The sequence below is a fragment of the Ustilago hordei genome (assembly GCF_900519145.1).
Source record: "Ustilago hordei strain Uho2 genome assembly, contig: UHO2_contig_04, whole genome shotgun sequence".
In the NCBI taxonomy this organism is placed as follows: Eukaryota; Fungi; Basidiomycota; class Ustilaginomycetes; order Ustilaginales; family Ustilaginaceae; genus Ustilago; species Ustilago hordei.
The window spans coordinates 1,441,390-1,469,272 of NW_024545261.1; the positions used below are offsets into that span (position 1 = coordinate 1,441,390).

General features: G+C 50.8%; 8 protein-coding genes across 8 annotated transcripts; 4 read left to right on the forward strand and 4 right to left on the reverse strand.

Moving 5' to 3' along the window:
* Positions 1 to 997: 997 nt before the first annotated feature.
* On the forward strand, positions 998 to 2,250 carry UHO2_02821 (uncharacterized protein; the record flags this gene model as incomplete). The annotated part of the gene is made up of 2 exons (XM_041555609.1): positions 998 to 1,570; positions 1,738 to 2,250. The coding sequence occupies 2 exons, from the start codon at positions 998 to 1,000 to the stop codon at positions 2,248 to 2,250; spliced, it is 1,086 nt and encodes a 361-aa protein (XP_041411543.1).
* Positions 2,251 to 6,642: 4,392 nt separating this feature from the next.
* Positions 6,643 to 7,675, forward strand: UHO2_02822 (putative GTP-binding protein Rab11; the record flags this gene model as incomplete). Its single annotated transcript, XM_041555610.1, has 3 exons — positions 6,643 to 7,069; positions 7,331 to 7,411; positions 7,542 to 7,675. The coding sequence occupies 3 exons, from the start codon at positions 6,643 to 6,645 to the stop codon at positions 7,673 to 7,675; spliced, it is 642 nt and encodes a 213-aa protein (XP_041411544.1).
* Positions 7,676 to 8,484: 809 nt separating this feature from the next.
* UHO2_02823 (uncharacterized protein) lies at positions 8,485 to 14,562 on the forward strand (the record flags this gene model as incomplete). Its single annotated transcript, XM_041555611.1, has 1 exon — positions 8,485 to 14,562. One exon carries the CDS (start codon positions 8,485 to 8,487, stop codon positions 14,560 to 14,562), a length of 6,078 nt encoding a protein of 2,025 aa, XP_041411545.1.
* Positions 14,563 to 14,664: 102 nt separating this feature from the next.
* On the reverse strand, positions 14,665 to 16,283 carry UHO2_02824 (uncharacterized protein; the record flags this gene model as incomplete). Its single annotated transcript, XM_041555612.1, has 2 exons — positions 14,665 to 14,868; positions 14,952 to 16,283. 2 exons carry the CDS (start codon positions 16,281 to 16,283, stop codon positions 14,665 to 14,667), a joined length of 1,536 nt encoding a protein of 511 aa, XP_041411546.1.
* A 3,893-nt stretch (positions 16,284 to 20,176) lies between these two features.
* On the reverse strand, positions 20,177 to 21,091 carry UHO2_02825 (uncharacterized protein; the record flags this gene model as incomplete). Its single annotated transcript, XM_041555613.1, has 2 exons — positions 20,177 to 20,708; positions 20,823 to 21,091. 2 exons carry the CDS (start codon positions 21,089 to 21,091, stop codon positions 20,177 to 20,179), a joined length of 801 nt encoding a protein of 266 aa, XP_041411547.1.
* A 499-nt stretch (positions 21,092 to 21,590) lies between these two features.
* On the forward strand, positions 21,591 to 23,113 carry UHO2_02826 (uncharacterized protein; the record flags this gene model as incomplete). The annotated part of the gene is made up of 3 exons (XM_041555614.1): positions 21,591 to 22,200; positions 22,286 to 22,843; positions 22,938 to 23,113. 3 exons carry the CDS (start codon positions 21,591 to 21,593, stop codon positions 23,111 to 23,113), a joined length of 1,344 nt encoding a protein of 447 aa, XP_041411548.1.
* A 237-nt stretch (positions 23,114 to 23,350) lies between these two features.
* On the reverse strand, positions 23,351 to 23,760 carry UHO2_02827 (uncharacterized protein; the record flags this gene model as incomplete). The annotated part of the gene is made up of 3 exons (XM_041555615.1): positions 23,351 to 23,419; positions 23,558 to 23,625; positions 23,727 to 23,760. 3 exons carry the CDS (start codon positions 23,758 to 23,760, stop codon positions 23,351 to 23,353), a joined length of 171 nt encoding a protein of 56 aa, XP_041411549.1.
* Positions 23,761 to 24,323: 563 nt separating this feature from the next.
* Positions 24,324 to 27,341, reverse strand: UHO2_02828 (uncharacterized protein; the record flags this gene model as incomplete). The annotated part of the gene is made up of 1 exon (XM_041555616.1): positions 24,324 to 27,341. The coding sequence occupies one exon, from the start codon at positions 27,339 to 27,341 to the stop codon at positions 24,324 to 24,326; it is 3,018 nt and encodes a 1,005-aa protein (XP_041411550.1).
* Positions 27,342 to 27,883: the final 542 nt, after the last annotated feature.

Consider the following 27,883-nt stretch of genomic DNA (forward strand, 5'->3'; position numbering starts at 1 on the left):
AGATGGCATGGACTGATAAGGTAAGTCGCTCTTGATCCCCTTCCACAACATCAATCACGAGGCAAGTCAAGAGGACAAGCAACGAAAGGACGTCCAGCGATGATGAGCAACCAGTGTCGCCCCAGACTGCAACTATATTGAAGAGTGACTATAGCATACATCCAAACATGCATCACTGAGCTGTCGTCCTTTCAGAAAAAGCTTGTCACTCTTGCCTCTTGTGTGCGAGATGGCCCTTCAATGGCCCTTCATCTTGCTGAGGAGAACAAGTCGCTGACATCTCCATTGTTCTTCTGTTCCGCGAATGTAGACTTTCATATGCTTATAATGTCATTTGTGATAGCCTTTTACGTTGTGAGGACAAGAAGGAGGATGATCTTCCGAAAGCGTTTTCCCGATTCTCCCGATCCCCCCCCCCCGATTGCGAGTGTTAGTTGTATTTCTCTGGCTCAAACTCGCTCACTGAAATGAAAAAAATAAAAATAAAAATAGGATTGGTGCGCGTGAGCAAAGGGGGAAAAAGTTACAGTAGGGGGTTTCAGTTTTCTCTGAGTTTTCAAAACTCCAAGTTTTCATGGTTTTTTTGGATTTTGAAAGCTTGCTGCTTAAGTAAGCTCTGCCAGGAAAGAAAAGCTCGGAAGTTTTGAAAACCCCTACTTATTTTTGCCATGAGCCCGGGTTTCTGAATATTTGAGTTTTCAGCAGGAGTTTTTATCATGTGCTGATATCATGTGATTCTAACACAATTCTGCACACAACCCTTGACCTCCACTTTCTGCACTGTCTACACTTTCTCATGCTTTGAGTTACATCTGTCCTTGCTTCACTTCTATCACCATCTCCAGTAGCATTTCCTCCCTGTCAGTGCCAGGACATGGACATGCCATCCCCTCATGACCATATCAACAACATTACACTATTCACAGCTTTGCAGTGAGCCTCTGGATTGGCTCCAGCATCAGAGCAGTCTTCAACTGCTTCGCAGCACAACACAATAATGTCAGCTCAGTCCAACCTTGATTGCTCTCATCAGTGCCACCCTTCTGCAACTTCCAGCACCTTGGCTGGGGCTGAGTCAACTCAGCCAGCAACCTCTCCCACTTCCCCTTTGTCCTCCTCCACTCCTTCTGGTTCCAATGCCACCACATCTGCCGGTTCTTTGCCTTGCCAAACCTCTACCCAGCCAACTCGAATCTCTGCAACTCGCAGACATCAAGCCAGTACTCGTGGCAGCAGGTTCAACAAAACAGATCATATTGCCTACTTCAATTGGTCACCTAGTGACATAAATAACCTTGTTGATATCATCTACAATAATGATCATTACCAACATGTTCTATTGCCAGGACATTTGACTGCGGAACAGGAAAAGGGTCTGAAGACAAACAAAGATGTTATCTGCAGGCAGATATGGCAGGAGCTGTTCCCAGATGAGTCTACTGTTGGTGGTGCTGGTCGAGTAAAGACTAAGATTTGCTGGCTCACTGAACAATACAACAACATCAAGAAGGCCATCTTGCAGCAGACTGGTGCTGGAGTACTTCTTCAAGACATGGATCACAACAGCTCAGTAAGTACAACTTAGTTGATTCATGTTAAGTGTGCCAAAGTTCTTATACTTTATATCTCTGTCTATGCTTCTTTATCAACTTGCAGGACTATGCCACATGCGAATCGATTGCTTGAAGCCACCCTTGGTTTGAGCACTGGCACAAGATGATGACCAACTGTGCACAGACTGGTCCAGTTGTTCTTCTCACTGGTCACCCATATGATGCCACCCCTGCCTCCTCTCAGAATAACTCAGTTGATGCCAATGTGAATATGGATGATGCCAGCGATGCTCACTACCCTCAGCAATGCAACATTCCTGGCATGGAATCCATTCTTGAGGAGTTGCAAAATGATCCCATTGGAGCAAGAGTTATCTCATCTTTTTCTTCTTCAGTTGCAGCCACCCCAGCTGCTGCTTCATCTTCATCCTGCTTGCCCTTCTCTTCCTCATCCAACCCGTCTTCGATTGGCCCCACCCCCTTCACCATTACCCCTATAGACACTCCAACCTGCCAGTGCTCATCCAGCACCACTTTTGAGGCTGATGAAGTGGACAATGGTGATGGTGACTCTGTTTACCATTCTCCAGCCACAGGTACAACACCCAAGAAGTCTCAACCCTTCACTTCCAAGAGCAAGCAAGAAGAGCTGTCAGAAATTGTGTGGGCCTGCACCCAAGACACACTTCAGGCATGAATCAAGGTTGAGGAGGAATGCATGAAGAGGGAGGAAATGCGCATTCAATTTGCCAGGGAAGAAAGTGAGAGACAAGAGCGCATGTGAACTGAAGAGCATGGTTGGCTCATGGAGATGGTGCAGATGATGAACCCTAATCTACCCTTTGGCAACATCGCTGGAAGTAGTCAAAGCAATCTTGATCTTGACCCACTGGTTCTTGCCATGGATCAGCAGGACAATAGTGATTCAGCTTGTGAGTAGACCATTTGGCAAGAATGGTGTTCCTTTTGAGTTCTCCAAGTTCTGTTCCTGTGTTTCCAACTTGTTGTACCATTGCTCTCTGTAAAGCTAGCTCTCAATATGTATGACTAGCATACCCCATACCCAGTCTTCCATGTAATCTCTCAAATGTAGATTGCTTCAATGTGATGAATTGTTCCACATACAAGATGCTGATCGGTGTAGCCCCAGTTCTGAGCATGCATGTTGCACAGAACCCAGCTGCACAGAACTCAGCTGTGTTGTGTTTGTAGCTTTGGACTCTCTTTCGGACCACATCATCCTCTCCTATTTCTGGCCCTCTACTTCAACCATGGTGTGCACTTCCAACAAACAGCACCTCCTGGACGACATTGAGACCACCATCATGCACTCATTGATGGTGGAATCCAAGATGCAACTTGATCTGATGGATGTCGATGCCACTTGGCACCCTAATGATGACCTTGAAGATTCTGATGATGACATGTTCAATCATGCTATCTCATTTGCACTCATCAGGACTTACAACATCATCAGCCAGTCTCGATACACAGTTGAATGCCTTCAACTGCCACAACAAAAGGATCCCCTCATCAACATGCTTGATTGATATGCTGTCATCAACCACAAGCTCTTTCGAGGGGCTGTTCACATGACCCCAGATGCATTCCAAGCTCTCACTTACAGACTCAGCACAACCAATGCCTTCAGATCAATATCAAGCTTTTGGTGTGTTCAGCAGCAAGTGGCAGTTGGTCTATATCAGCTTGGACAGTCAGGAAATGGTGGTGGAGTTTGTGATGTTGCATTTGCCTGCAGTTGCAGTCAGGGCTCAGTTCATGTGTGGACAGATAGGACTATTGCAGGCCTATATGAGCTGAACAGCGAGGTAGTAACCTTTGCAACTGAAGATGAGCATGCTAAGGCAAAAGCATGGGTTGCTGATAAGAGTGGAGTCAAGGAATGGTCTAGAGGATGGTTGGTGGTAGATGGTACACACATCAATCTTGCTTGGAAGCCAGCACTCAATGCTCGTGAGCATTACTCATACAAGGGTGATTATACATTCAACATTGCCCTTGTCTTCCTCCCTCATTCCTTGCACATTGTTGAGTCGGTGGTTGGACATCCTGGGTCATCACATGATGTGTGAGTCTGGGCTTCAGGCAGTGGTATTGTTGCAAAGCCTCATTTGCATCTTGATGAAGGTGAGTTTGTCTGGGTTGATGCTGGTTATGGCTACTCCAGCTACACAGTTGGACCATACAGCAACACTGCAGCTGCAAAGAGCAGAGATCTCCACTACTTCAACTATTCACTCTCCCACATTCATGTCAAGGCTGAACATGGCATTGCCTACCTCAAGAACTGCTTCCAATGTCTCATGGGATTTTGAGGCAACCTGTATTGAGAAGAGGACCACAAGAAAGCTGCACATTGTCATGGGCCTGGATGCTCAAGAAGCAGGAGGGTCACAGGTTCATATGGAAGGAGCACAGGTATCGAAGATCTAGTCGAGATCAGTAGAGAGCATGGTCGTAGTGCAGTCTCCATGGAGACCATGGACTCCTATGGACTCACATGCAAAGGAGGGCCAAGCACAGCCACGAGGAGGACCAAGCTCAAGGAGCATGCAGATGGTTACCACTCAGGGGCTCGAGAGACAAGAGCCAAAGGAACTGTCACTGATCAAAGGAGGAGGAGCAGTGTCGAAGGAGTCGACACCAGGTCATGAGGAGGAGGAGCAGTGTCAAAGGAGTCGACACCAGGTCATGAGGAGGAGGAGCAGTGTCAAAGGAGTCGACACCAGGTCATGAGGAGGAGGAGCAGTGTCGAAGGAGTTGACATCAGGTCATGAGGAGAAGGAGCAGTGTCGAAGGAGTCGACACAGCTCAAGAGGCACAGGGGTGCCAAGCAGGAGAGGCCCCTGAGCAGTACTCGATGAAGAAGGTACTCTCTGGAGAGAGAGAGCAGGAGCAGCATCGCTGGCGATGCTGAGTAGAGGTATATAACCATGCTTTCTCATCATCATAGGTCGAGTGGATCCTCATCCACTCTACTCACCATATAACTAGTTATCACTTCAGCATAAGTATACATTAGTTTCAGTCAGCATAGCAGCAATCTATCAAGGTTGCTCCTCATCGTAGTGTGTGTGTTGTATCACCACTACCTGACGTCCGAAGGCGCCCATAGCAGGTTAGCAGTCCGGATCAAGATAGAACCGAAGGCAGTAGTCCACTGCGGTCCAGGGATCACTTCAAGCATCAAGTCAACACACTGGACACTCGTGTTGATGCCACCAACCTTATCACCAACACCATCAACCTCATCATCATCAACACTCACACCAGACCTTGGTGTCATCATAACATTGATATTGATCATGCCGAGCTACCCCTGAACGGAGTGTCCACAGAGGTCAGCCGAAACCTACGATAGTATATACAACGAACACCACCTGCTGTCACTGCACAACTTGATAGTCACCGATACCGAGACAATAGCTGTCGCACAGTTTGATAGTCACCGAGTATCTCGACAGACCGACCTGGGTTTCAGGCGCGAGACCCCTGACACACATATGGTCCAGGCTTGTATCATTGCACATACATTCGCAAGCCATTATGATCGACCAGATGAGGTGGCAGAATACCTTAAGGCATCAGAAACTCTATCTGAAGCTGAGGTGCTGGAGACCATGTCAGGGATGGAAGCATATCAGCAGGCTACCAAAGATGCAAGGATACAATGAAGGGAAAACCAGCAGCAATACGAACAGGAACAGGCTGCTGCCATGGAGGGCATGTCTCAGAACCGAGTCCAGAAGTTCAGGCAGGAGAAAGCACTGGATCTTAGGGAGGAGATGCTCACTGCACTCTTTGCTTCTCATGGCCACCCTTTTGAGGACACAACAGCAGAATCTCAAAGGATGGGAATGACAACACTGGCCTTTGCTGAATGGCAGGAGAGACAAAACTGATGGCATGAGGCTTGCAGAAGACAGCAATCAGAACAGGTGTGATGTAAGCTATTTGCTTTAGCTTTTCAATCAAAGGTTTTGGCATTGTTCAGTATAGTGTTCAACAACATCTGATATGATCACTTTGATCTTGACCTGGTGTAGGGAATCAGAGATTGTTTTTACCAGGCAAGTCAAGTGAAACTCCAAGATGCACATGTCACAGGCCTGTGCAGTTTCTTGGGGCATCAAAAATTGGGCCCAAACATATTTTCAAAGTATTGTGTTTTCAAAACTCAGAGATAACTGAAACCCCCTAGTGCGAGTGGCAGTTCAGAGTTGACTATTCAGAGTTGACTGTTCAGGGTTGACTATTCAGGGTTGACTGTGTGTGCACACACTCTCATTCCAAAAAGCTGTAAATTCACATCCTGTCTGAACTCAATCGCACGAGAGACTAAAAAAAAACGACTAAAAATAATGTGCAGATAAACTGGGTGGATTGCAGGCAAAGAGCCGTGAGGTCCTCGAAGCTCGACAAGGAGGCTCCCAGCCGGCCGTAACAGGGGCACAGGGAGGGCAAAGAATCGACTAACCAGGTTATGGTGTACCTGACTTTGGAGAAGGTAATGGTAGTGAAGAGAGGAGCAAAGAGCGGACTGGTGTTGTGAAGAGCGGAGCGGAGAGAGAGCAATGCGATGGCTGAGTCCAGTCCAGACAGGCACGCCTTTTCGATGAAATCACGTGATGCAAAAGTGCGGGTTGGGAGCGCTCTTGCATGGTCAAAACGGTCTCGCGTCGTCGGTGCGCTATCACAGCTGCAAAGTCGGTTGAGCTATTCACAAATCCTTTCATCAAGCAACGCTCCCTCACTCTTGACAATCATCAATCGCCAACAACCACCATCGTCAAGCAACTTTGCAGCGTCTCCACCCTTTCTGCTTGTTGAATCTCACCCACTCGCTCGTTCCGTAACACAAAGAAGAGTCTCGTCGAATCCAACGCATCCAACGCATCCAACGCATCCAACGCATCCAACGCATCGTTCAGACCAACCGCTGGACAGCCTAACGACCCCATATTCTCGCAAGACTCACATCTATCCCTTACCAACGTCTTGATCTCCCCTTGGCACAGACAGCTGACATCGTTCCTAAGACTCTTTCACCTCATACACATCTACAATCATGGCGGCAGAATCCAACTACGACTACCTCTTCAAGGTGGTTTTGATCGGTGACAGCGGCACGGGTAAATCCAACCTTCTCTCGCGATTCACTCGCAACGAGTTCAGCCTCGAGTCCAAGTCCACCATCGGTGTCGAGTTCGCCACCCGTTCCATCTCCGTAGACGGAAAGACAGTCAAGGCTCAGATCTGGGATACTGCCGGACAGGAGCGATACCGTGCCATCACATCTGCATACTACCGTGGTGCCGTCGGCGCCTTGCTCGTATACGACATTGCTAAGCATCCTACATACGTCAACGTCTCCAGGTGGCTCAAGGAGCTTCGCGACCACGCCGACAGCAACATTGTCATCATGCTTGTTGGAAACAAGAGCGATTTGCGACACTTGCGAGCTGTTCCTACAGATGAGGCGAAAGCCTTTGCTGGTGAGTGTTGCATCAAGCGAGCGGCAGGATAACTCGGCTGGATCCTTTAAAGTTGAATGAGTTTCAGCTAGTGGCGGACATATCTGCCTCACCATCGATATTCCTCGATGTTGCTGCGGGGCAGGAATAGCCTTTTCAACCCAACCAGCACAAAGATCGAGATCTCCGACAAGGCTGGCTAAAGCCGTCTCGAATCTGATCACCAACTGACAATTTACACCTTTATTTCCTCTCCCTCTTTGCCTCGTGCTACATGTACAGCCGAGAACAACCTCTCCTTCATCGAGACTTCGGCCCTTGACGCTTCCAACGTAGAGCAGGCATTCCAGAACATTCTTACAGGTAAGTCTCCACCAACGCCCGCACACCTACCTGAGAGAGAAGCCATGCTCGATACTGACCAATGCTGCTCTTCTCTCATCGCCCACCTGCACTCTGACCGGTACTATAAATCCTGTTTGACCTCGAACAGAAATCTACCGCATCGTATCGAACAAGGCGTTGCAGTCTTCCGACGACGTCATCAAGCCTTCCGGCGGAGAGACAATCACTGTGCAGCCAAGCGCTGACGATGGTGGACAGACCAAGAAGAACGGGTGCTGTTAAGAAGAACATGCCAGCTTTCGTTTCTTTGGACCATTGACTTCTCACAACCCTATCTCGCTTCACCGCCTCAAAGCCGATGATTACAACTTGATTCGACTCGGCTTCCACCTTGTACAGTTTCCGTTACCCGCATCTTGTGCAACTCGCTTCTCTAAACAGATCAACACCCTGCTGCATGACAGGATGGAGACATCGAATGTCCTTTGGTCTATACAGTCTGGTGCCTGCGTCTAGCATTTGCGTGTTCTTCCTGCTTCGACAACAATCTGACTGACCAGCAACACGGCGATCCGCCATTCAAATAGACTGCGGCGTTGTAGTGAAGGTCGAAGTGAGGCTATCCCCAATGCTTACAATGATTGCCCCGTCATTGCGAGTGTGCCAACTGCATACGAAGAGCTGCATGGATAACAGTGAGCCATGAATCTACGATCGTGATCAGCCGATGGTCCAACGCACGGCCCACGCTTAGATATGTGTCGGATTGATGTTAAATTTATTTGCCGAATAGGCGTCGTATGTGTATTTGTGTGGAGGACCACGTAAGTGTCAAAAAGTGTCACTTTGCGTTCAAGACATGCGAACTGCTTGTTCAACATCCACAACCATCCGGTACCACAACTACTTCGATAGTTTTGTACCAACTCCACAGGAGCTTGCTCTCAAAGTATCACAACAGGAGCTATAACCCTCGCTAGCTCATCCGGATAATTAAAGGCATTCAGACCGGAAGGCTAGCATACAACTCAAGCACATTCACTCGCTTCCAAGGCCTCCTCACTCCAACACATAATAGCAATACAGACATCATGGACGACGATGATGTTCTCGAGGTCGATTCTCCCATGGAGCCAGCCGTCGATCTTGACGAAGACGAGGATGAGGAGATGCCCGTCCTGAATCTCGATGGAGATGGCCCTAGTCGCAGCTCACAGCCACCGAAGAAGGCCAAGGGCGAGAACCGACATCTCCAGCTCGACTACCCACAGAGTCTTCCGTATACATGCGAGAGCCTCGAGGAGTTTGATGCTCGACTGGACCACATTATTCGTCGCCTCATCGACTGCGTCCGTACCAAGGACTACGACATCGGCTTCGTTCAGTGGAATCACAGGCTGCAATGTCTCCTATCCCTCAAGTACCCAATCCTTCGCAAGACCAGAGCAAGGCTAGCTCGCCTCTACTACCAGTTGGCCGTCTTGCCCAGTCTCAATACACGATGCATCGAGCTGGCAGCCAACATGTGCATGACCCTGATCGAGAACAAGAAGAAGCTCGACATCAAGGATCTCGTCCTGCCATGGAGGCCGCTCTACATCATTCTCGAGAAGGAGCTCTTCCCCAAACGTCGCAGGACTGGACTCACCAACATCGCCGACATTCTTCTCGACCTTGCAGAGACCGCTCAGCGCTTCTACCCTGCGAGCGAGGCCGACGATATGCTACGCACCTTCCTTCCCAAGATGGACGGCTCCAATCTCAACTCGGTCATCGCTACACAGGCTTTCCTCGTACACTTCTTGCCAATCAGCCATCCTCAACGATGGCTCCCCGCCATGTTTCGGCTCTGGGAGAGTTTCAACTCGTCTCTTTTCGATGACCAGATGCTCGACTTGCTTGCCCGACTCTCTGAAATGCACGTCCAAGACCCATCCATCAGTTCAGCATCAGCTGCACGAAAGGCAGGATCGTTGGCCGAAGCAACCGTGCGACCCGATGCACAAATTGCAGAGGCACCTGATGCGGCAAAAGTTGATGATAGTGAGCGAATGGATGAGGACGCTGAAACAACCAAGCCAGCAACGACTGAGTCGCCGATCTCATCAGGCATTGCAAGCCCGTCAGAAAAACTTGGTCTCTTCAGCGACATCGGCATCTTCACCGAGCAGCAGTATTCGCTTATCATGACCAAGTGTCTCAAGTCGGCCGGTCTTCCTGTCGGCTCGAGCAAGGCAGCCAATGCTGCGCTCATGGCTCAGTCGGCAAACGTCCGCAGCGGTCCTGACGCTGCAGCGTCCGGAGCAACACTCAAGATGAAGAAGCCTACTGATCGCCTTCGGTCTTTTGCTGTCATCATCGCCTACTCGATTCAGAAGGACGGTCCCAGCGCAAGCAATTCAGCCTCAGCCTCATACCTTCCCACTCCAGTGCGCCCATCCTCGCCACAATCGGGCGGCAGCAGCAAGCCCGTCGCAACGTATCCAGCAGGTTCCAAGGCCCTCGACCATCTCGCCAAGTTCGTGCAAGCAACAGAGAGCTACTTCCATCCTTCGAACTGGGGCATGTGGCAGATCTCTCTTTCTAATCTCGTCCAGCAGATCATGTTCGAGTTCCTCAAGCGTGTCAAGGAGGAGGAACGACCGCAGTGCAAGACTCCCCAACAATATCGATTGACTGACGAGATGAAGACCGAGATCGTTTCCATTCTTCGCACTGTCTGTCTCCTCTCCATGTTCTCCAAGGACCCGCTGACCATTGCAGCCTCGCAAGCCAGTCTCAAGAGAATGGCCATTCTTGCGCCTGAGATGGTGTTCCCAGCTGTGTTGGATCGAGCCTTCAACTCGCTCGAGGCACTTGAGACAACGCACCGCACAAACGCCGTCATCACAGCGCTGTCGACGCTCTCGCCCGTCTTCACCTCGCGACAGCTCTACAGGTCCGGTGGTAAGCACTTGCTGCCACTTCTGCAGCTGTGCATTCCCGGTATCGACCTCAACGATCCCATGAAGACGATGAGCACCTGCATGTTTGTGCTCCTGTCGACGCTCTCTATCCGTATCGACGACCTGACGCGTCCAGAGGTCTATGCGGATGACGAGCAGTCTTTCGAGCCGATTGTCGACCAGCCACCGTTGCGAGTCGACACGCCTGAGGCCTTGCCGACCGATGCTGAAGAAGCTCCGCAAGCGACTCCTGAGCAGGAAGACTACCAGCTTCGTATCAGCACTGCCGATTTTGACGCATGGATTTCAGCCTACTTCCAGCGAGTGCTGTCTCTGTTCGAGACACTACCAGAAGAAGGCAAGGGCGGTCGCACGGGCGGCAAGTCCGAGGAGCAGGTCATCAACATGATCATGGCGGCCTCAGACGGGCTTTGTCGATCCATGAGCCCTTACTTGCTTCAGAGGTCTTTCGACAAGATCGCAGATTACTGCGCTCACACAGTTTCGGCAACCTCTGTACGTGTAATCGGCTCTCTAGTCGGCTGCTTTGCTCGCGCAAATAGCAAGATGGTCCTCAAAAGGCTCTTGCCGCAGTGCATTGCCAACATACAGGCAGAGATCGCCAACGGGGCGAGTTCGACACGGACCACCAACACCAGTCTGCCAACAGCGGGTGATGCGGCACTGCACTGGAATCTTAGCGTGCTGACAGGTGCTCTCAATGGACCCAGCGAGCATCTCCTGGAGTACAAGGAGGAGTTGATCTCGGTGTTGCAGCTCATCATGGAGAGCTGCAAGAGCGAGAGAGGCTACAGCTTTGGTGCCAAACTCGTTTCGAAGATCATTTTGTCGCTCACCACACTCTACCCGAAGGAGCAGCGCTTCGTTAACTCGCAGACTTGGGAGAGCGAAGCTTTCGAGAAGCGATCTCATCTATTCTGGGGCAAGATGTACGACGAGAAGAGCGTCAAGATCAACTGGCACGTGCCATCGGACGATGAGATCAACATGGCGATCCATATCATCGACCGAGTTGTAGTTCGGGCCTTGGACAAGGTTGAGGCACTTCAAGCTGAACGTCTCTCCAGGGATAAGGCCTGGTCGAACGACTTCTGCCGCTATCTGATGATTGTCAGGATGGGGCTGATCGGCATACCCAGTCTGATCGAGGAGGACGAGGTTGGTGGTGGTGAGCCGGCGATGGACATAGGCGACGAAGCGCCCGAGTTCGTCGACATTCCTCCTCGCTTCAAATCACACTTCTGTCTTGTTGACCGTGGAGAGGCACGGTACCAGAAGGTTGCTTCCTTCAAGCAGCGAATCGGTGAGGTGTTGCATCTTGCTGCTCAGAGCACTCAAGACTCGGGCGCAGAGGATCAGATCGATTGCGTCAAGATGCTCGTTCGATGCATTCGCTCTTACCTCACCTCCTACAGCTACAATGGCGAGGACTACAAGGCCCACATGCGCTCTCTCGGCTTCTTCCGCAATATTGCCAAGCTGTACGCCAAGCAGAAGGCCTTCCCGCGTGTGCTCTTCATTCGTCGTGCGGCTTTTTACAACACAAGCCGCGCTCGACTCAACAGCTTCCACCGCAAGCGTACGCCACTGAAGGACAAGCTCATTCTACAGGTTCTCGAGTTCTGCATGTCCAATTACGTGGGCATCCGACAAACGGCGCAGAACACCCTCGACACCATTGGTGGTGTGTACGATGGTACATGGATTCTGTGCTTGCCCAAGCTGATCCAGGCGATCCAGCCTGGCGTTCCGGACGACCGGATGAAGGGAGCATTGTATGTGCTTGGCAGCAAGGGGGCTTCGTACCTTTGCATCGCTGATGCCCGCTTCAGCGTCGAGTACATAATGAGTCTTCTTGATGCTCAGCACCACTCGAAGCCTTCCATTCAAAAGCTTGTCAGGGGCATCATCAATGACTTTATCATCCGCTTCGCCGAGCCCTCGACGTTGACCGACAAGATCGACTCAACTGCTCTGAACGAAGCGGCTGATATTCTGGAGCGGGCACTTCCCTCTGATCTGCAGAAGGCGGAGGAGAAGCTCATCGAAGCCGTTGCTGCTAAGCGACGCACTCGTCTCGATAGGGTCGATGAATTGCACAAGGAGCTTACCTCGAGGGCGTTGGAGTTTGCGCAAAGAGAGACTACCCATTGGGCGTTCTCGATCTTTGCTACTCGTCTGCTCAGAGCGTTGGTGCGAAAGGACAGGCCACTGGACGGCAAGACTGCGGGCTACCTGGCTGACCAAATGATCTCGGAGAATCCTCAGATGCGAGCCTGTGCTCAAGCTGTACTCACAAAGATCCTCTACTACGTAAAGCTGCGTACGCTTGCGCCTTCGGATGAGGATCTACTGCTCGGCCAGACCAAGAACCCGCTCAAGCACTCGGAGAAGCTGCCAAGTCCCGTGTCAAACGAATGGACGCAACAGTACATCGCTGCTTTTGGTGAGCCTTTGACACCGACCAGCAAGCTTCGTGACAAGCCATCTCAAGGCTGGCTCGTTTGGGGCGATGAAGAGAACTTCTATGACCCTCCTCCTGCCGATGGTGTTGTGTTCACTTGGGAGGAAGCGTCTAAGCCTGCGATCGAAGCGGTGCGCGCCAGGTTCACCCAAGAATCGTGGTGGCAGTCGTTCACTCGTCATTTGTCGCAAGAGAAGGACCGCGACTACCCTGGCAGCGAGTCAGTGACACTGCTCAAATCGATTTTCCAAATCTTTGGTGTCGAGGTACTGCCTTTCATCAAGACGATCACGGAGCAGTTCATCGCCGAGAAGGATCGACACCGACAGCGAGCAGCCTCCGAGCTCATTTGCGGTGTCTACCGTGGCTCGAAGCATTGGAACATGAAGGATCAGAATACGCTCTGGTCTTGGCTCGAGACGCTCCTGCCAAAGATCTTCGAAGGCTGCACACCTGATAGTCAACCAGCGTGGCAGTCGTGTATCGAGTACATGCTGCAAGCTCGTGACCCGCGTCGAGCGCTTCCCATGGTGCGATATGTGGTCAATATCGCACGCGAAAACATCGACAAGGAGAACAACACTTCGAGTCCGTGGGAGCAGGCTAAGGCGCAGAACCTCTTGCGAGGGGTGATGATCTCGATGAACTTGCAATTCGCACCGTTCGGCGCTGACGAGTTCATTAGACTGTACTCTGAGAACTTTGGCAGCGACTTTCAAGAGGTCAGGAGCGTCATCAGTGAAGGTTTGGCCGACTTGGAGCTGTTGCAAGTTAACCCATCTTTTGGTAGCGTCGAGTTGATGCTGGACGAGTGCAGCTCGGGCCATGGATCGCTGCTTGCCAAGCCAGAACTGTACAGCGGCCGACTGGAAGTACTTTCTAAACAGCTTGCGCAATGGCGCACGGAGAGGAAACCCACAGCGGAGGGTACTTCGCAGTACGACCGTGCAGCGATGACCGCTTTGCTGTGGATCTCGACTACCATGGGCGACCACCGCAATGGCGCCATTGCAGGCGAAGCGATCAAGTACATTCCCGACATCTTCGCCATGCTTGAATTGCACGACAACAAAGAGCTCTCGGCTCTTGCACGTGCTGTTCTCACCAAAATTTCGACGCACCCCTTCACCTCCGAGCACGCAGGAACGCTCGTCGAAACTCTTCTACACGTCACCCGATCTTCCGTCGACTCATGGCGCGCTCGACTTGACAGTCTTCCAGTCCTCCAAGTCATCTTCTTCCAGAACCTGTTCTACCTGGATGACTCTACGATCAACTCGATCGTCGAACTCCTCCTCGAGCTTCTCACAGACAAGCACCTTGAAGTTCGTGAAATGGCCGCCACAACGCTTTCGGGAATTGTTCGCTGCTCGCAACGTCGCTTGATCAAGACGCTCAAGAACAGATTCACCAGGCTCGTCTCGACCACAAAGGTGCCACGTCGAGGTGAAGCGAGGTATGATGAGCAGTTGATCACTTTGCATTCGGGTGTTTTGGGCGCATCGGCTTTGTTAGCTGCTTTCCCGTACGAAGTACCGGATTGGATGCCGAGTTTAATCGTAGAGACTGTTGCACAGCACACTGATGATCCAGTACCGATTTCGACAACCGTCAGAAAGTGCGCAGCCGACTTCAAGAGGACTCATCAGGATACTTGGTCGGAAGATCAGATGAAGTTTGGTGATCTACTTCCTGAGGTCAACGATTTCACTCTTGGTAGGAGCGACTACTTTGCATGATTATTTGATCATACCACCACTCTCCCGCATTGCATCGTTGTCACAACCCTAGAGCTTTGCACATGTATCGTTAAGCACTTCAATTACAAGTCTATTGCATCCTTATTCGGACTTATAGTCGTACATCTTAGCCACGATAATGGCCGTGACGAGATTGCTCGCGGCAAAGATCCAGAATACTGCGCCGCCGGTATGGTTGCTGTCGTAGCCCGCGAGGTAGTTCTTGATGGGAAGGAAAGCTGAGCCCACGATGAAGTTTGCTGTCCAGTTCAGAGTGAGTCCGAGTGAAGTTGCTGTTGATACTGCCTACGCCAGCCAAACACAAGGAAAGAAAGTATGTCAGCGTTTCACTCTCTACATCACACGCTGAGAAGGAGATCAGTACTTACTCTAGAAGGTACGATTTCAGGCAAGATCACAAATGGTATCGGACCCAAACCGAAACTGAAGCCTGCTACCATCAATACCATGCAAATCGCACTGAGCACTTTATACCCCCACACGATGCCCGCTCCCAGGAAAGCAGAGGCTGCAGCCATGGTGAGTGCGGACCCAACCATGAGGTTTTTGCGCCCGACGCGGTGTTCATCGATGAGATAGATGGGCGGGAAAGTCATGAGGATGTTGATGACTGTGATAAGAATTGCAATTGATCCAGCTAGGGAGGGGAGGATGGAGCCGAGAATGCCAACAGAGTAGTAGAGGACTGCGTTGATGCCAGATAATTGTTGACCTAGTTGAGTGAGGATGACGAGGATTGTGCCTGCTCGAACTTCGGGGTCGGTGAAAAGTTGGGGGAGAGTGGTTTGGGTGCGGACGTTTGAGCTGGTTTCCGCACCGTCGGTATCGGCTTCGGTTTCTGAGAGAAGCCCTTGTCGCTCTTCGTCTGATCCTGAGCTGCGGGAGACGGTGGATCGCCTGGTTTCCTTCCAACTTTGCAGCTCTTTCGCTGACCATAGATGAGCGCGCACTTTGTCTGCCGCATCTTTCGCAGCTATGCCAGTCGAGCCTAATGCGGACCTCGCTTCGCCTTCCAACCATCCCGGCGACTCTAAGCCCCACGTATACGATCCAACGAATTGCAACACAGACAAGACCCCTGAAACAGCAGGTACAGCTCTCCACCACGTCCCATCCTCACCCAACTTACTTGCCCCGATAGCCTGCGCCAAAAAGATACCCAACACGATACTGAACTGATTCAGTACACCGATACTGCCCTTCAAGCTGACCGGTGAGATCTCATTCAGAAAGATGGGGACCATCACTACTCCAACACCCGAACCGACACCTTGTATGAATCTTCCAGCGCCAAGACCGAAGAGTGTGCTGGACGAGGAGAGTATTAAGCCCCCTAAGATTCCAGCGATAGCTGAGGAGGTGATACACGTCTTTCGACCCCACGAGAGAGTCTTGGAGATAGGCGAGATGAGGAAGGACGAGAAGAGACCCCCAAGAGTGAACAGAGAAGTCGCAAGGCCGAATTGGCTCTCTGTAAGTGGTATGCAGCCGGTTGTGATTGGCGATTGCGCCGTGAGAATGGCGGGATTGCGACTACGACATGTGAGGACGGGTTGGAGAGCGTTGAGCTCTGAGATGCCGTAGCCGTAGTTGGCGGCTGAGAAAAGGATCCAGATGAGAACGAGGCGGAAGCGGGGTGTGACGAGATTCTTGGGCTCGCCACCGGCTTGCGACGTCCTGTCTGGCGCTGTAGATGGCATCTTACTGTCCCAGGCCTCGATTACTTGCCTCACTCGACGTGAGAAGGCTTGAGATGATGGTGGGGGTCAACAAGCAGCCTCAGTCTGTGGGGAAGATTTCGTGTGGAGTAAAGGCGGATCCGATTCGGGGTCCTCTCCTTGAAGCGCACGGATCAAGTCAAGTCGCCGCGTGTGTGCTCTTGCACAAGCCGAGCTGGAATTGAAGATTGCAGATAAAACGCGACCGATCGGAGCCACTAGCAAGCTCTCGTATGCAGTCATATTACTTCTTGAATGCTTATGTTATATTCATGTGATGCTATATACATGGTCATATATATATACTTAGCAATCTCCTTCAGCCTGTGCAAAAGTGTGATGTGTCACTCCTTGTGTTACTCCTGTGTTGTCGCCTCTTGTGCATTATTGTAACAACTCCTATGCATCCCACATGTGTCGCCACCTGTATGCACCTTTACCTAATTATTAGATCGCTTAAATTCTGTGGACCCTGTATGATTCCGCAGACCCTGTGAATCCCATTGGGATGCTGATGCATCTTCAACTCCCCCCTTCGATGGCATTACCAACCCTAACAACTGAGATAGCTGGGATGTTGCTAAACCCTTCAATGGTTTTGTTAAAATGTCTGCAACATTGTCTGCTGTTCCAACAAATTCTATCTCTATCTCCCCATCCTGAACATGATCCCTAATGAAATGATATCTGGTGTCTATGTGTTTCAATTTCCAGTGCTTTGCCAGATCCTTACTCACCTGTATACATCCCTGACTATCTGAACATAAGACTGGATGAGCAGCATCGATTTCTAAGTCCCTGAGGAGGTATGAAAAGAAGAGTGCCTCTCTTGCTGCTTCTGAGGCGGCAACAAACTCAGCTTCCACTGCTGATAGCGCCACACATTTTTGGACATGTGACTTCCAGCTAACTGGGCACCCATATATATATGTCATTGCTCCCGATGTGCTTCTCCATCCGTTTGTTGGGTCTGAGGCCCAATTGGCATCACTATACATGACAATCAGTTGCTTCAAGTGTTCGCTTGATCTGCTCCCAAGGTTCAGTTGGTAGTCACTGGTTTGGTTGAGATACTTCATCAAGTGTATAGCAGCCTTCCATGCACTGTTGGTTGGGGTCAACATATATCTTGCCAGTATTCCCACTGTGAACAATATGTCAGGTCGTGCGGTATTTGCTACCCATAACAATTGTCCCACCAGTTCTTGGTATTGTTTTGCCTCTAGGGAATCACATTTATCGTTCCCTATGGCATTAGGTATTTCTGGCATTGGTACCCATGATTTCTGATCTGTCGACTGTAACCACTTACTCACCATGGCCTTGGTGTAAGCGGTCAAATCAATTGACATCTCCCTTCTTGTCCTGTCTCATTTGATGCTGATGCTGAGGAACTCTTTCACTGGGCCATTATCTTCCATTCCCCACTTGGACATTATCTCCCTTTTGGTGTGATCCACCTCCTTACAACTGGGCGAGGCTATGAGCATGTTGTTGACATAGGCTGTGATAATAGTTAGGTTACTTCCAGTTCCTCTTGAATACAGACAAGGTGCACTTGGCATGCAGTGAAAGTCTATGCTCCATAGGTACGAATCCAACTCTATGTTCCATTCTCGCCCTGATTGTTTCAGTCCGTACAGTCCTTTTACTAGCTTCAAGGCCTTTCCAGGTGGGATTCTCATTCCAAGCAGCAGTTTTAAGAATACATCATGATGTAGCGTTGAGTTTAGATATGCTTGCTTGACATCAATACTATCTACTTCCCAGTCACAAACTGCTGCTATGGCTAAGACTCCTTGGATTGACTGAATGGGTGTGACGGGCGCAAACACTTCAGTGTAGTCTATACCTTCTCTTTGTGTGAAACCTCTCGCCACCAGTCTTGCTTTAAACTTCATCGGGATGAGATTTGCATCTGTTTTGATTTTTAAAACCCAACATGTGTCGACGGCATGCATACCTTTGGGGAGATCAACGATTTCCCATGTATCCATGGCTTTCAAACCATCCAGTTCTTTACGCATTGCTTCCTCCCAATGTTTCCTGTCCTCTCCTGACAATGCTTCACTAACTGTTGGGTCTAGATTTCTTCTCTTTCAATCATTTATTGCCATGAGTCCATAGTGATTGCTATTGGTCCATGTGTCGTCAAATGTGTTGGTGTCGGTATCGGCCCTGCATTCTATTGCCTTTTTTGTATCTTCACCCAGATCTTCTTCGTTGTTCAATCCATCTGTTTCTTTCATATTCATGTACTCATTCAGTGGCTCCTCCTCTCGTTCATCGAAGAGGTTCATATCTGTGTATCCAAGATCATCTATGTCTCCTTCGTCTGCTAGTGCTGGTGGTGGGTGTATGTTTACTGGTTTCCACTCTGTTTTGTCGGACCAGCATTTTGTCTCCATGAATCTAGCTGAGTTGCTCCAAAAGATGTTTGGGCTGTAGTCCGGGCTGTAGAAGAGCCATCCTTTTCTTTCCAGACTATACCCCAAGAAGATAGATGCTACTGTTCGTTGATCTAACTTTTTATTATCTCTTTTGACCTTGGGGATGTTTACCCATGCTAAACATCCAAAGATGCATAGGAGTCTTATGAGTTGCTCTGGCAACTTCCCAAACATGACTTGGTATGGGAACTCACCGTCAATGCTCGGAATGAGGTTCATTTTGAAGGCTGCAGTCCAGATTGCATAGGGCCAGAAGCTCTTCGGTAACCTCCTTTGCATGAGCAGCATTCGCATCTTCTCACCCAAGCTTCTGTTCATTCTCTCCACATGTCCGTTCTGTCTGCTATTGTACCCTACCATCATTTGCCATTCAATGCCCTTTTCATATGCCCACTGAAGCGCATCATTGCTTCTCCATTCTGTACCTTGGTCAGATCATATTGCTTTCAGATTCTTTCCCATCTGTGTCTCGAGATACAATATGATTGTTTTGAGCTTGGGAAATGCATGACTCTTTCATAGCAAAGGCTGCGCATATACATACTTGCTGTAGTTATCAACCAGTACCAATGTGCACATGTATTCTGTTGTGTGTGACGAGTTGACTATCAAGTCAATGTGGATGAGATCAAGTGGAGAGACAGATTTCTCTCCACTACCTTGCCCCATTCAGGCTGCTGTGCTTTTGGATCAGATGCATGGCTCACACATTGTAGCAGTCCCTGGGTTTAGGTCTGCTGTGTCATTTTCTCCTAAGCGGTTGATGATGGCCCTCGTCTTATCTCGACCTGGATGTCCCAGACGTTCATGCCATAGTTGTTGTTCAGATATTTTGGCTTTGTTCTCAATATGCTCGAAATCTTCATCAACACCTTCAAATAATGATGTTGATGTGATCATTGCATTTTCCTTCCATGTGTCGCCTTGGAACTCCAACAGTCCTTGCTCGCAATTCTTGGATATTTTGAGTAGCATACCATTTGCTAAGTGTATTTGCCCTCCAGTTGAGTCTAGCATCACTTGTGCTCCTTCGTCTGTCAGAGAATTTGTTGACAATAGGTTAACATTGAGATGCTGAACATACAATACATTTTGGAGAAAAACATCTCCATGACTTGTTGATATGCTAGCATCCCCTATAGCGGTCGCTTCCAGAACCTTGCTTCCAGCAGTGAATATGTGCTTTTGGCAGGTTCTCGGACTAATGAGCATGCTATAGTTGTTTACCATATGATAGCTGGTGCCTGAATCTAGGATCCAATGATGGTTCCCTTTTGAATCTGGGTGGCTCTGCCAACTTGGTGCAAAAGAGCACCAGGCTTCCTATTTGGGCCTGGCGAAGGGGGAATTTTCTGGTATGGTCACCGATGCATCACATTGACTGATCCCGTGTCCAGGCCTCTTGCAGATCCAACATCTGAGCCTTCAAGGTCTAGTGGCAACTTTGGCGCTGGTGCTGTCAGTGTCCTTTTCATCTTTCTCCTCCTTTCCGGGTGTCTTGTCCTGGTTGTCACTGCTGATGACTCTGGCGCTTGCTTGATGGGGGTCAACTCTTGGGGTGGGGTTGTTCTCAATTGCCAACTGCCAAATAGATAGGGCAGTGGCAAGGGCATTAAAACTAAGCTGGCTGACGGTGGCAATGGTCTCCTTGTACATTGGATGTCGGATAGTGCACTTTTGTAGATTAGAGAACAGAGTATCATCAGTGAATGGCTTTCCCAGTAAGCTGCTCTCCATTTGGATGGTCCTTATTTCCTGGATAAGCTTTTGTACATCTGAGTTGTGCATCCTTAGTTCACCTAGCTGAGTGATCAATGCAATATGATGAGATATGGCAGTGGCCTCATTGGTGAGTCCATTTTTGATCTTCTTCCATACATGATGGAATGTATGGTGCTCCCTGATGATGTCAAGAATCAAGTAATTGATATTGTACTCTCTGGTGGTGTCAATGGTACTGTGTAATGCATTTGTCAAAGCATCATCAAATGTGCAGTTCCATTTGGGATGTTTCTTGTTGTACGCTCCATCAAGATGCTTCATGGCATGAGGAACACATCATAGAAAGGACTTGATATGGGCATTCCAACTATAATAGTTGTGCGATGTGAGTTTTGGGATGGGCTCAAGTAGTTTTGCTAGAGTACGAAAATTGTATGGCTTTCTATTGTTGTTGTGATCTGAGTCAGAGTCAGTTTCTTCCTCAGCATCATCATCAATCACCTCAGTGTCTGACTCATTGGTGGCCTCATTGTCAATGGCTCGTGGTTGCATTGCCTTTCCTTTTCTTCCTCCTTTGGCCTTGCTTGTGACAGCTTGAGCTTTGGCCTCTTGTACCATGTTGTCGATGGTCCCAGTTGGCTTAGTCGGTAGAGCTTCAGACTCTTAATCAATTGAAGATTGCAGATAAAACGTGACTGATTGGAGCCACTAGCAAGCTCTCATATGCAGTTGTATTACTTCTTGAATGCTTATGTTATATTCATGTGATGCTATATACATGGTCATATATATATACTTAGCAATCTCCTTCAGCCTGTGCAAAAGTGCGATGTGTCACTCCTCATGTTACTCCTGTGTTGTTGCCTCTTGTGCATTATTGTAACAACTCCTATGCAACCCACATGTGTCGCCACCTGTATGCACCTTTACCTAATTATTAGATCGCTTAAATTCTGTGGACCCCGTATGATTCCACGGACCCCGTGAATCCCGTTGGGATGCTGACGCATCTTCAACTGCTGGGCTCTCAAGAAAAAGTGGAATCGGCGTTTGGACGATGCCTGCTACGCTTCTTCTCAACCGCTCACACTCGTCCCAAGCCGCACAGAAGGTCAGCATGAGTCGACGCAACCGCAAAGACGTTGACGACCTTCTCGCCGACCTTGACAATCTTGGTGCCGAGCAACCCACCAGGCCTTGCCGCAAATCTGCCGACAAAGCTGCAGGCTCCAATACCGGTTCGAACGATGCATCCGGCGCTGGAGCAAAGAAGGCACCAGAAGATGCGCAGAGCCTGCTAGACGACTTGGATAGCTTAGTTCAGAGTCGAGCTGCGTCTAGCAGCAGAGCCTCGCAGCGGAAGAAGGATGATGCTGCTTCGACCCCAGCTGCGACTACTCCAGCAGCAACGCAGGCAGAGACATGCACCACAACGACTACTGAGCCCGCTGCAGCTGCGGCAATGACAACGGAGAAGTCAGAGCTAGAGACAACATTTGTGCCTGCTTCGAGCTCGAGTGGCGCTGGGGGTGGATGGGCTGGTTGGGGCAGCTCTTTGTTCTCTCAGGCGAGTAAGCTGGCGGAGCAGGCTAGACAGGAGCTGGAGAAGAGAGCTCCTACTCAGGCTGAACAGGCTCGTGAGTTGGGGAACAAGGTGGGCAATAAGGGTTGGGATCTGGCAAAGGGAGTCAGAGGGTTTGTAAAAGATGCTGGTCTTGAAAAGTGGGGTAAGTTTCATCTGCAACGCTTACATTGTGATCATCGCTCGCATCTGCTCACACCAAATTCTATCTTGATGCTCTGCTTGTACAGGCGAGGAAGTGACAAAGGTAGGCAAGAGAGGCTGGACAGACATCGTCAATGCCGTCGCTCCACCCATTGCCGCTCACGAGATCATTCAAGTTACTCTCAGCCACGACATGATTGGCTACGATGGCATTTCCGACGTCACCTACCAAGTCCTTGCGAAAGTGATGGAACAAGTCGATTCTTCAGGTACCGAACAGCAGCTTATTGTTAACAAGGCGCAAATCGAACTTCCTGCCTCGAAACCCAAAAGGCAAGGTGGGGAGCAAGAGAGAGATTTGAACGCGGTTGAAGGTTTCACTGCTGCTTTCAAGCTGGCAAAAGTGAACCTGGAGGAGTGTATCAAGCAGCATGAAGTAGCGGCTCCAGTACAAAAGGTTGCTGAAGGCTTGCCAATCACAACTTGCCCTGTGTTCGTTCGGATTCAGGCTTGTACAGCTGATCTGCCAGGGAGGGAAGAAGGGCAAGGGGAAGGAAAGTCTTTGTTCTTCCTGATCATGTTGAGAGATGCTCAGCACGGGTTAAGCCACAAGACTGTTTCTCAGGCTGTGCCTTGCTCTTGGTGTAAGTTGCACAACTCCTTTCATCGAGTAGTTCCTCATGAATGCGGACGGTAATGCTGACCTTTTTTTTGGCGCCTCGCTTTGCTCACGAACAGTGGATGTAGCATTCGAAGAGAATCAATGGGTCGAAGAGTCACTGGTGGATGTTCTTTCGAATGCTCTCAGTGTTGTTGGACAGGACTATGTTCAGGGAAGAATGTCTGGTCGCACCAAGTCGAGTCAGGAGGGCGTTGTTGGTTCGAGTGAGAAGCCAACTGAAAGCGCTTCCTGATGATCTCTCTCTCTCTCTCTCTGTATCAATGCCAATCTTTTGCTCATCTGATCCCTTGTTTGCGAGTTCATACTGTCTTTGCGCATGGGTCATTGAATTCTCTTTCTCATCCCAGAACTGAATCTCGGAGCAAAAGCGTGAGCGCGTGGAGGCCATGCTTTCGCTTCGTTGTCGCTAGAAAAGCAAATGTATTAACCTAAGTTGGGTGACAAAAGAGATGGGAGCGGACGATGCCGTTTATGCCTTCTTGCCAATGATCTGGGCGGAAATGATCTCCTCGCCGTTGACGTGGTACTTGATGTCAACCTAGATTACCAAATAGAGCGGATCAGTGTCAAGTCAGCAATCAGGGGGTCCAGCCGTCTTCTACGTTATCTTTCTTTCTCTCTGCTTCAAGCCGAAATCGCAAGATTGGAGGGTATAGAGGGATGTTGATGTACTTACGTGACCGCCGGTCTTGACATCGATCTTCTCGATCTTGCCCGACTTGACGTCGCCGCCGAAAGGTCGGTCTGACATCGCGCATCAACAACAACACAAGTGTCAACAAAAGTCAGCTTACTGCCCTCACACCGCACTTGGATAGAGAGAATGCGAGAGCAGGGGGACTTACACTCGATAACGTCTCCAACAACGTAGAAAGCCATTTTGATCAGAGTCTTGTAGAAAGGGATGGGATGCTGATTGTGATGGTAGGAGGGCAAAAAACCTAGGGTCTGGTAGAAGAACGCTTGCGTGTGGTTATGGGCCGAGTTGGAGGGAAACAAACCCTTCTTGACCAAGCCGAGGACGAGTGAGAATGACGATCGATCGGGCTTGTTGCTGTTGCTGCCGGCAAGCGTCACACCGCGGGTTGCACACGATTGATTGGGCTGGTGGGCACGGGCCAACAAGAACAAAAGAGCGAAATTGCGACATGCTGCAGCCCGAAGTCACGTTCGACGGGAGGAATGATTCGTGCGATATAAGCCGAGGAATTTCGGTGGTGGTTCGAACGGCTTAACAACGCAAGAAATAGCACCCTGAGTGTTGCGATAAGGTTTATCCCGTCTGGACTCAACCGTGCGAAAAAACACAACAAAAACTAAGGCAAAAAAAAAGGGGGGGAACTAAGTAGATTGCAGGCAAAGACCTGTGAGGTCCTCGAAGCTTGACAAAGAGGCTCCCGGCCCGCCAACAGCTGCAGTGTCGCCTGCACAGCAGTCAGCGGTCATGGCAGAGGGGCTGGGGGGGCCCCACCAAGGTTGAGTTTAGAGGACCAGGTCCTGCCAAGAGGGACTGGGAGGGACGAGGGGTCCCTGATGGGACAAGTAGAGGGCTGCTGCAACCATGGTGTGCCTCTCAGATGCCAATCAGTCAATATATCGATGATAGCAGTCTGAGTTCCAGTGCCCGAGAAGCTTAATGGTGTCTGCATCAATGCCCTGTGACACAGCCCAAGTGGCCACCCCTCGACAGAAAGAGTGCCCTGCATAATGAGACATGTCCAGTCCAAGTCGAGAGAGAGCCGAGCAGAGGTGCTGGAGGAAAGTGGAACAGGAGAGTGGCTTGTACCCATCATGCAACCCAAAGAGGGGGGCATCCAGCCGGCAGACAGAGGGGCAGAGGAGGTGGAGGGCGGCATATGGGCACTCCACCCCACCAATGCGGGGGACCACAAGTGGGGTTCTGAGTCGGAAGGGATTGGTCTTCGACGCTGGGAGGAGAAGGATGGCATAGTCGTCCTGCCACATGACCAACCCAACCAGCAGAGTGGCTGGTGAAGCCCGGCTCCAAGTGACCTCCCCACACTGTAGGAAGCAGGAGAAGGAGACAGCAAAAGCTGTGGTGATGACCTGGCAGTCCCAGGCACCAAGGGGGAGGGTCTGGAGTTGCCCCAGGATGGCCCAGAGGAGTGGGAGAGTGATGGGCAGCTTGGGAGCTGCTGGCCAGAGGCCATGGGTGCGTTTGATGCTGTGAACTGCATGCTCCAGGCAGCCATGGCAGAACCCATCGAGGGTGAAGCTGAGATCAACGTGCCAGGAACGGAGAGCATCGAGCTCGTGCCAGACACTGTGGAAGGAGTGGGACTGGGCCAGGTCACAGACCCACTCAGTGAGGAGCAAGTCAGAGGCTGGGAATGGTGGGGTGCTGGGTCTGAAACGGTGATCGACAAATGCTCGATAGCGGCCAGGGACACTGGCGCTACGGCTGCGGCTGGAAGCAGCATGGCCCTGCCATATGTACATAGTGGCAAGGGGGGAACAGCTGGTGGTGGCAACAAAGGCTGTTGGGGCTCCGCAGAGGTGGGATGGAAGAGGAGCCAATGCACCACTGGGAAGCATGTCTGTATTGCAAGGAAACATTGGCAAGAAAGGAGGTCAGCCAGGCAGTTGTCCTCCAAGGCAATGTGGACTGGCTGCAGGGTGACATGCCACCGAAAGCAAATCCCAAAGATCTCACGGAGCAGGGTCTGGGTTAATGGGTCGTGGGAACGGCCATTGCAGAGACTGAATTTGACATTGGTGTTGTCCACATGGAGAACTACCAGGTGAGGACCAGACCAGAGAGGAAGGAAGGTGCAGAGTGCCTCCAGAACAGCGAGCACTTCCAGAAAACAGATATCCTTCGACCAGTGGCAATGGGGGACCTCCCGGGAGAAGGCCGCTTCAGGGGCATGCATAGGCCCAAGGTGGGCTCCAAATCCTCGCTTGGACACATCGGTCCAGATGTGCCTAATGAAGAGTGGTGAGGGCTGTAGGAGGGAGTGACCCAGCCAGGCCTGAAGGGTGGACCTCCACCACCTGAGCTCAAGTGCTGCTGGTCGGGAGACACACCAGAGGGACAGGGGGCAACGATGGGCGGTCTTGATGGCATCGTATAGCTGGTGCAGGAATGCCTTACCATGGGGAACGACTTGGGAGACAAACTGGAGAAGACTGGCGACACGTTGCCAGTCGAGGAGGTGAGCAGAGCACTGGTGTAGGAGATTGTCAATGGCCTCCAAGATGCATATGCACCATTCGGAGGTGATGCTGACACTCTGCTGGACAGAGTCAATCTGGATGCCAAGGATTTCCAGCTTGGTGGTGTCCCAGAAGGTTTTTTGCAGGGCCAATTGGAGACCCAAAGCCAAGCAAGCCAGAGCAAGCACATGCAGCAGTTGGCCAGGGTCTGTGGAGGCTGGGACTGCCCCAAAGAAATCGTCCAGGTAATGGTCGACAGGGTGACCCATAGCCAACTGCACGATCCAGTGCAGGGCCTCAGCAAAGAGGTTGAAGATCCAGGGGGAGCTGTGACCCCTGAAGGTGAGGCCGGTCTCCATAAAGAAATGACCGTCAAAGGAGAAGCTGAGCAGACGAGCATCAGCAAGGGTGGTGATGACATGCCGGAAAGCATCAGTCAGGTCACTTTTCCAGAGGTGACAACCCAGGTGCTCCTGCACAAAGTCTAGTATCTTGGCCAATGAGGCATACCGGATCATGGTGAAGTGAGGTGTGATCCCCTCATTGACTGACAGTAGTTGCTTTGGACAGGGAGGGCGAGGGTGGGATAGATGGTGAATGGTATGCAGCTTGGAGGAGCACGGTTTGGGAACTGTGCCAACTGGTGAGCAGACCAGGTTGAACTGCTGAGGATCAACCTCAAGGAGCCAGCCCTCCTGGACCCAGGCAGAAATCTCAGACCAGATGTGTGACTTGCTCCTGTCATCCATTGGCAGATTCTTGATGTGATGGTGGCAACCGCAGTGGCGGAGAGGGCCAGAGTAACCAAGGTGGACGCCATGCTCGATCGCTCCCAAAAGCTGAACAACGAAAAACGGGTCTGGGTAGCAGTGAAGTGCCTGCCTCCAGTTTCCAGAAACAGCCTGCATGGAGCCATGGTGAGCTGGAAGGCCATCAGCAGAGTGGAGGGGGGCAGCCATGGTGGTGTTAGGCCACACAGGGGGTTGGAGGGTCTGTAGAGAGGTGAGTGCTGCTGAAGCAAGGTCAGCCAGCAGAACCTGCAGAGGGTCAGGAAGTGGAGGGGTCACTGGATCCGATAGGGACCCTAGGTTGGACACTGGAACCAGCTGGGACAGGGAGAAGTTGCTGAGCCATATCGGGGAGCTGGAGCTCCGAACTGGGATAAGGCGGGACTGGGGAGAAGGGGGCATCGCTGTGGGCAAGCAGGGGCTGAGGAGCTGCTGGAGCTTGCCAGGATGTGGCGATGGAGTGGTTACTGGGTTGACTGAGTGAAGAAGACTCATGAGGGGGACTAGTTCATCTTGAGCAGTTTGGTCAGGGGACCAGATTGTGTATCCCGGGTGCAGGACTTTGACTGGTGCTGACCTCTGCACGAGAAGCAGACATGTTTCCGGATGCAGGGTCGCTGGTCAGTACCAGTGCACTTCCCCTGATTCCATGACATGCAGACCTGCTTGCAGTGAGGGTCATCATGGCGCAGGCCGGGTTTTTTGTTAGCAGATGAAGAAGGTGGAAGGTGTGCTTGTACCCCTTGGAAGTGGGTAGCATGAAGCTTGGTGTCGAAGTGAGCCCACTCTGTCATGGTGGCTCTCCCAAGGTGCGAGGTGCAGACAGCAATGACGTAGCCCGCCACCTTTTCCCAGGGAAAGACCTCGGCGAGGTCCACAACGTGCTGGTAGAAGCGCCTGAGGCTGACCAGGAGATCGCGATCAGGCGAACTGGAAGACCTGAGGGACAGGAACACCACCCACAGTCTGCTGAAGGTCAAGAAGTTGGGCACCACTTTGATGAACTGGCAGTTGGAGGTGGAGGTGGTGGGAGCCTT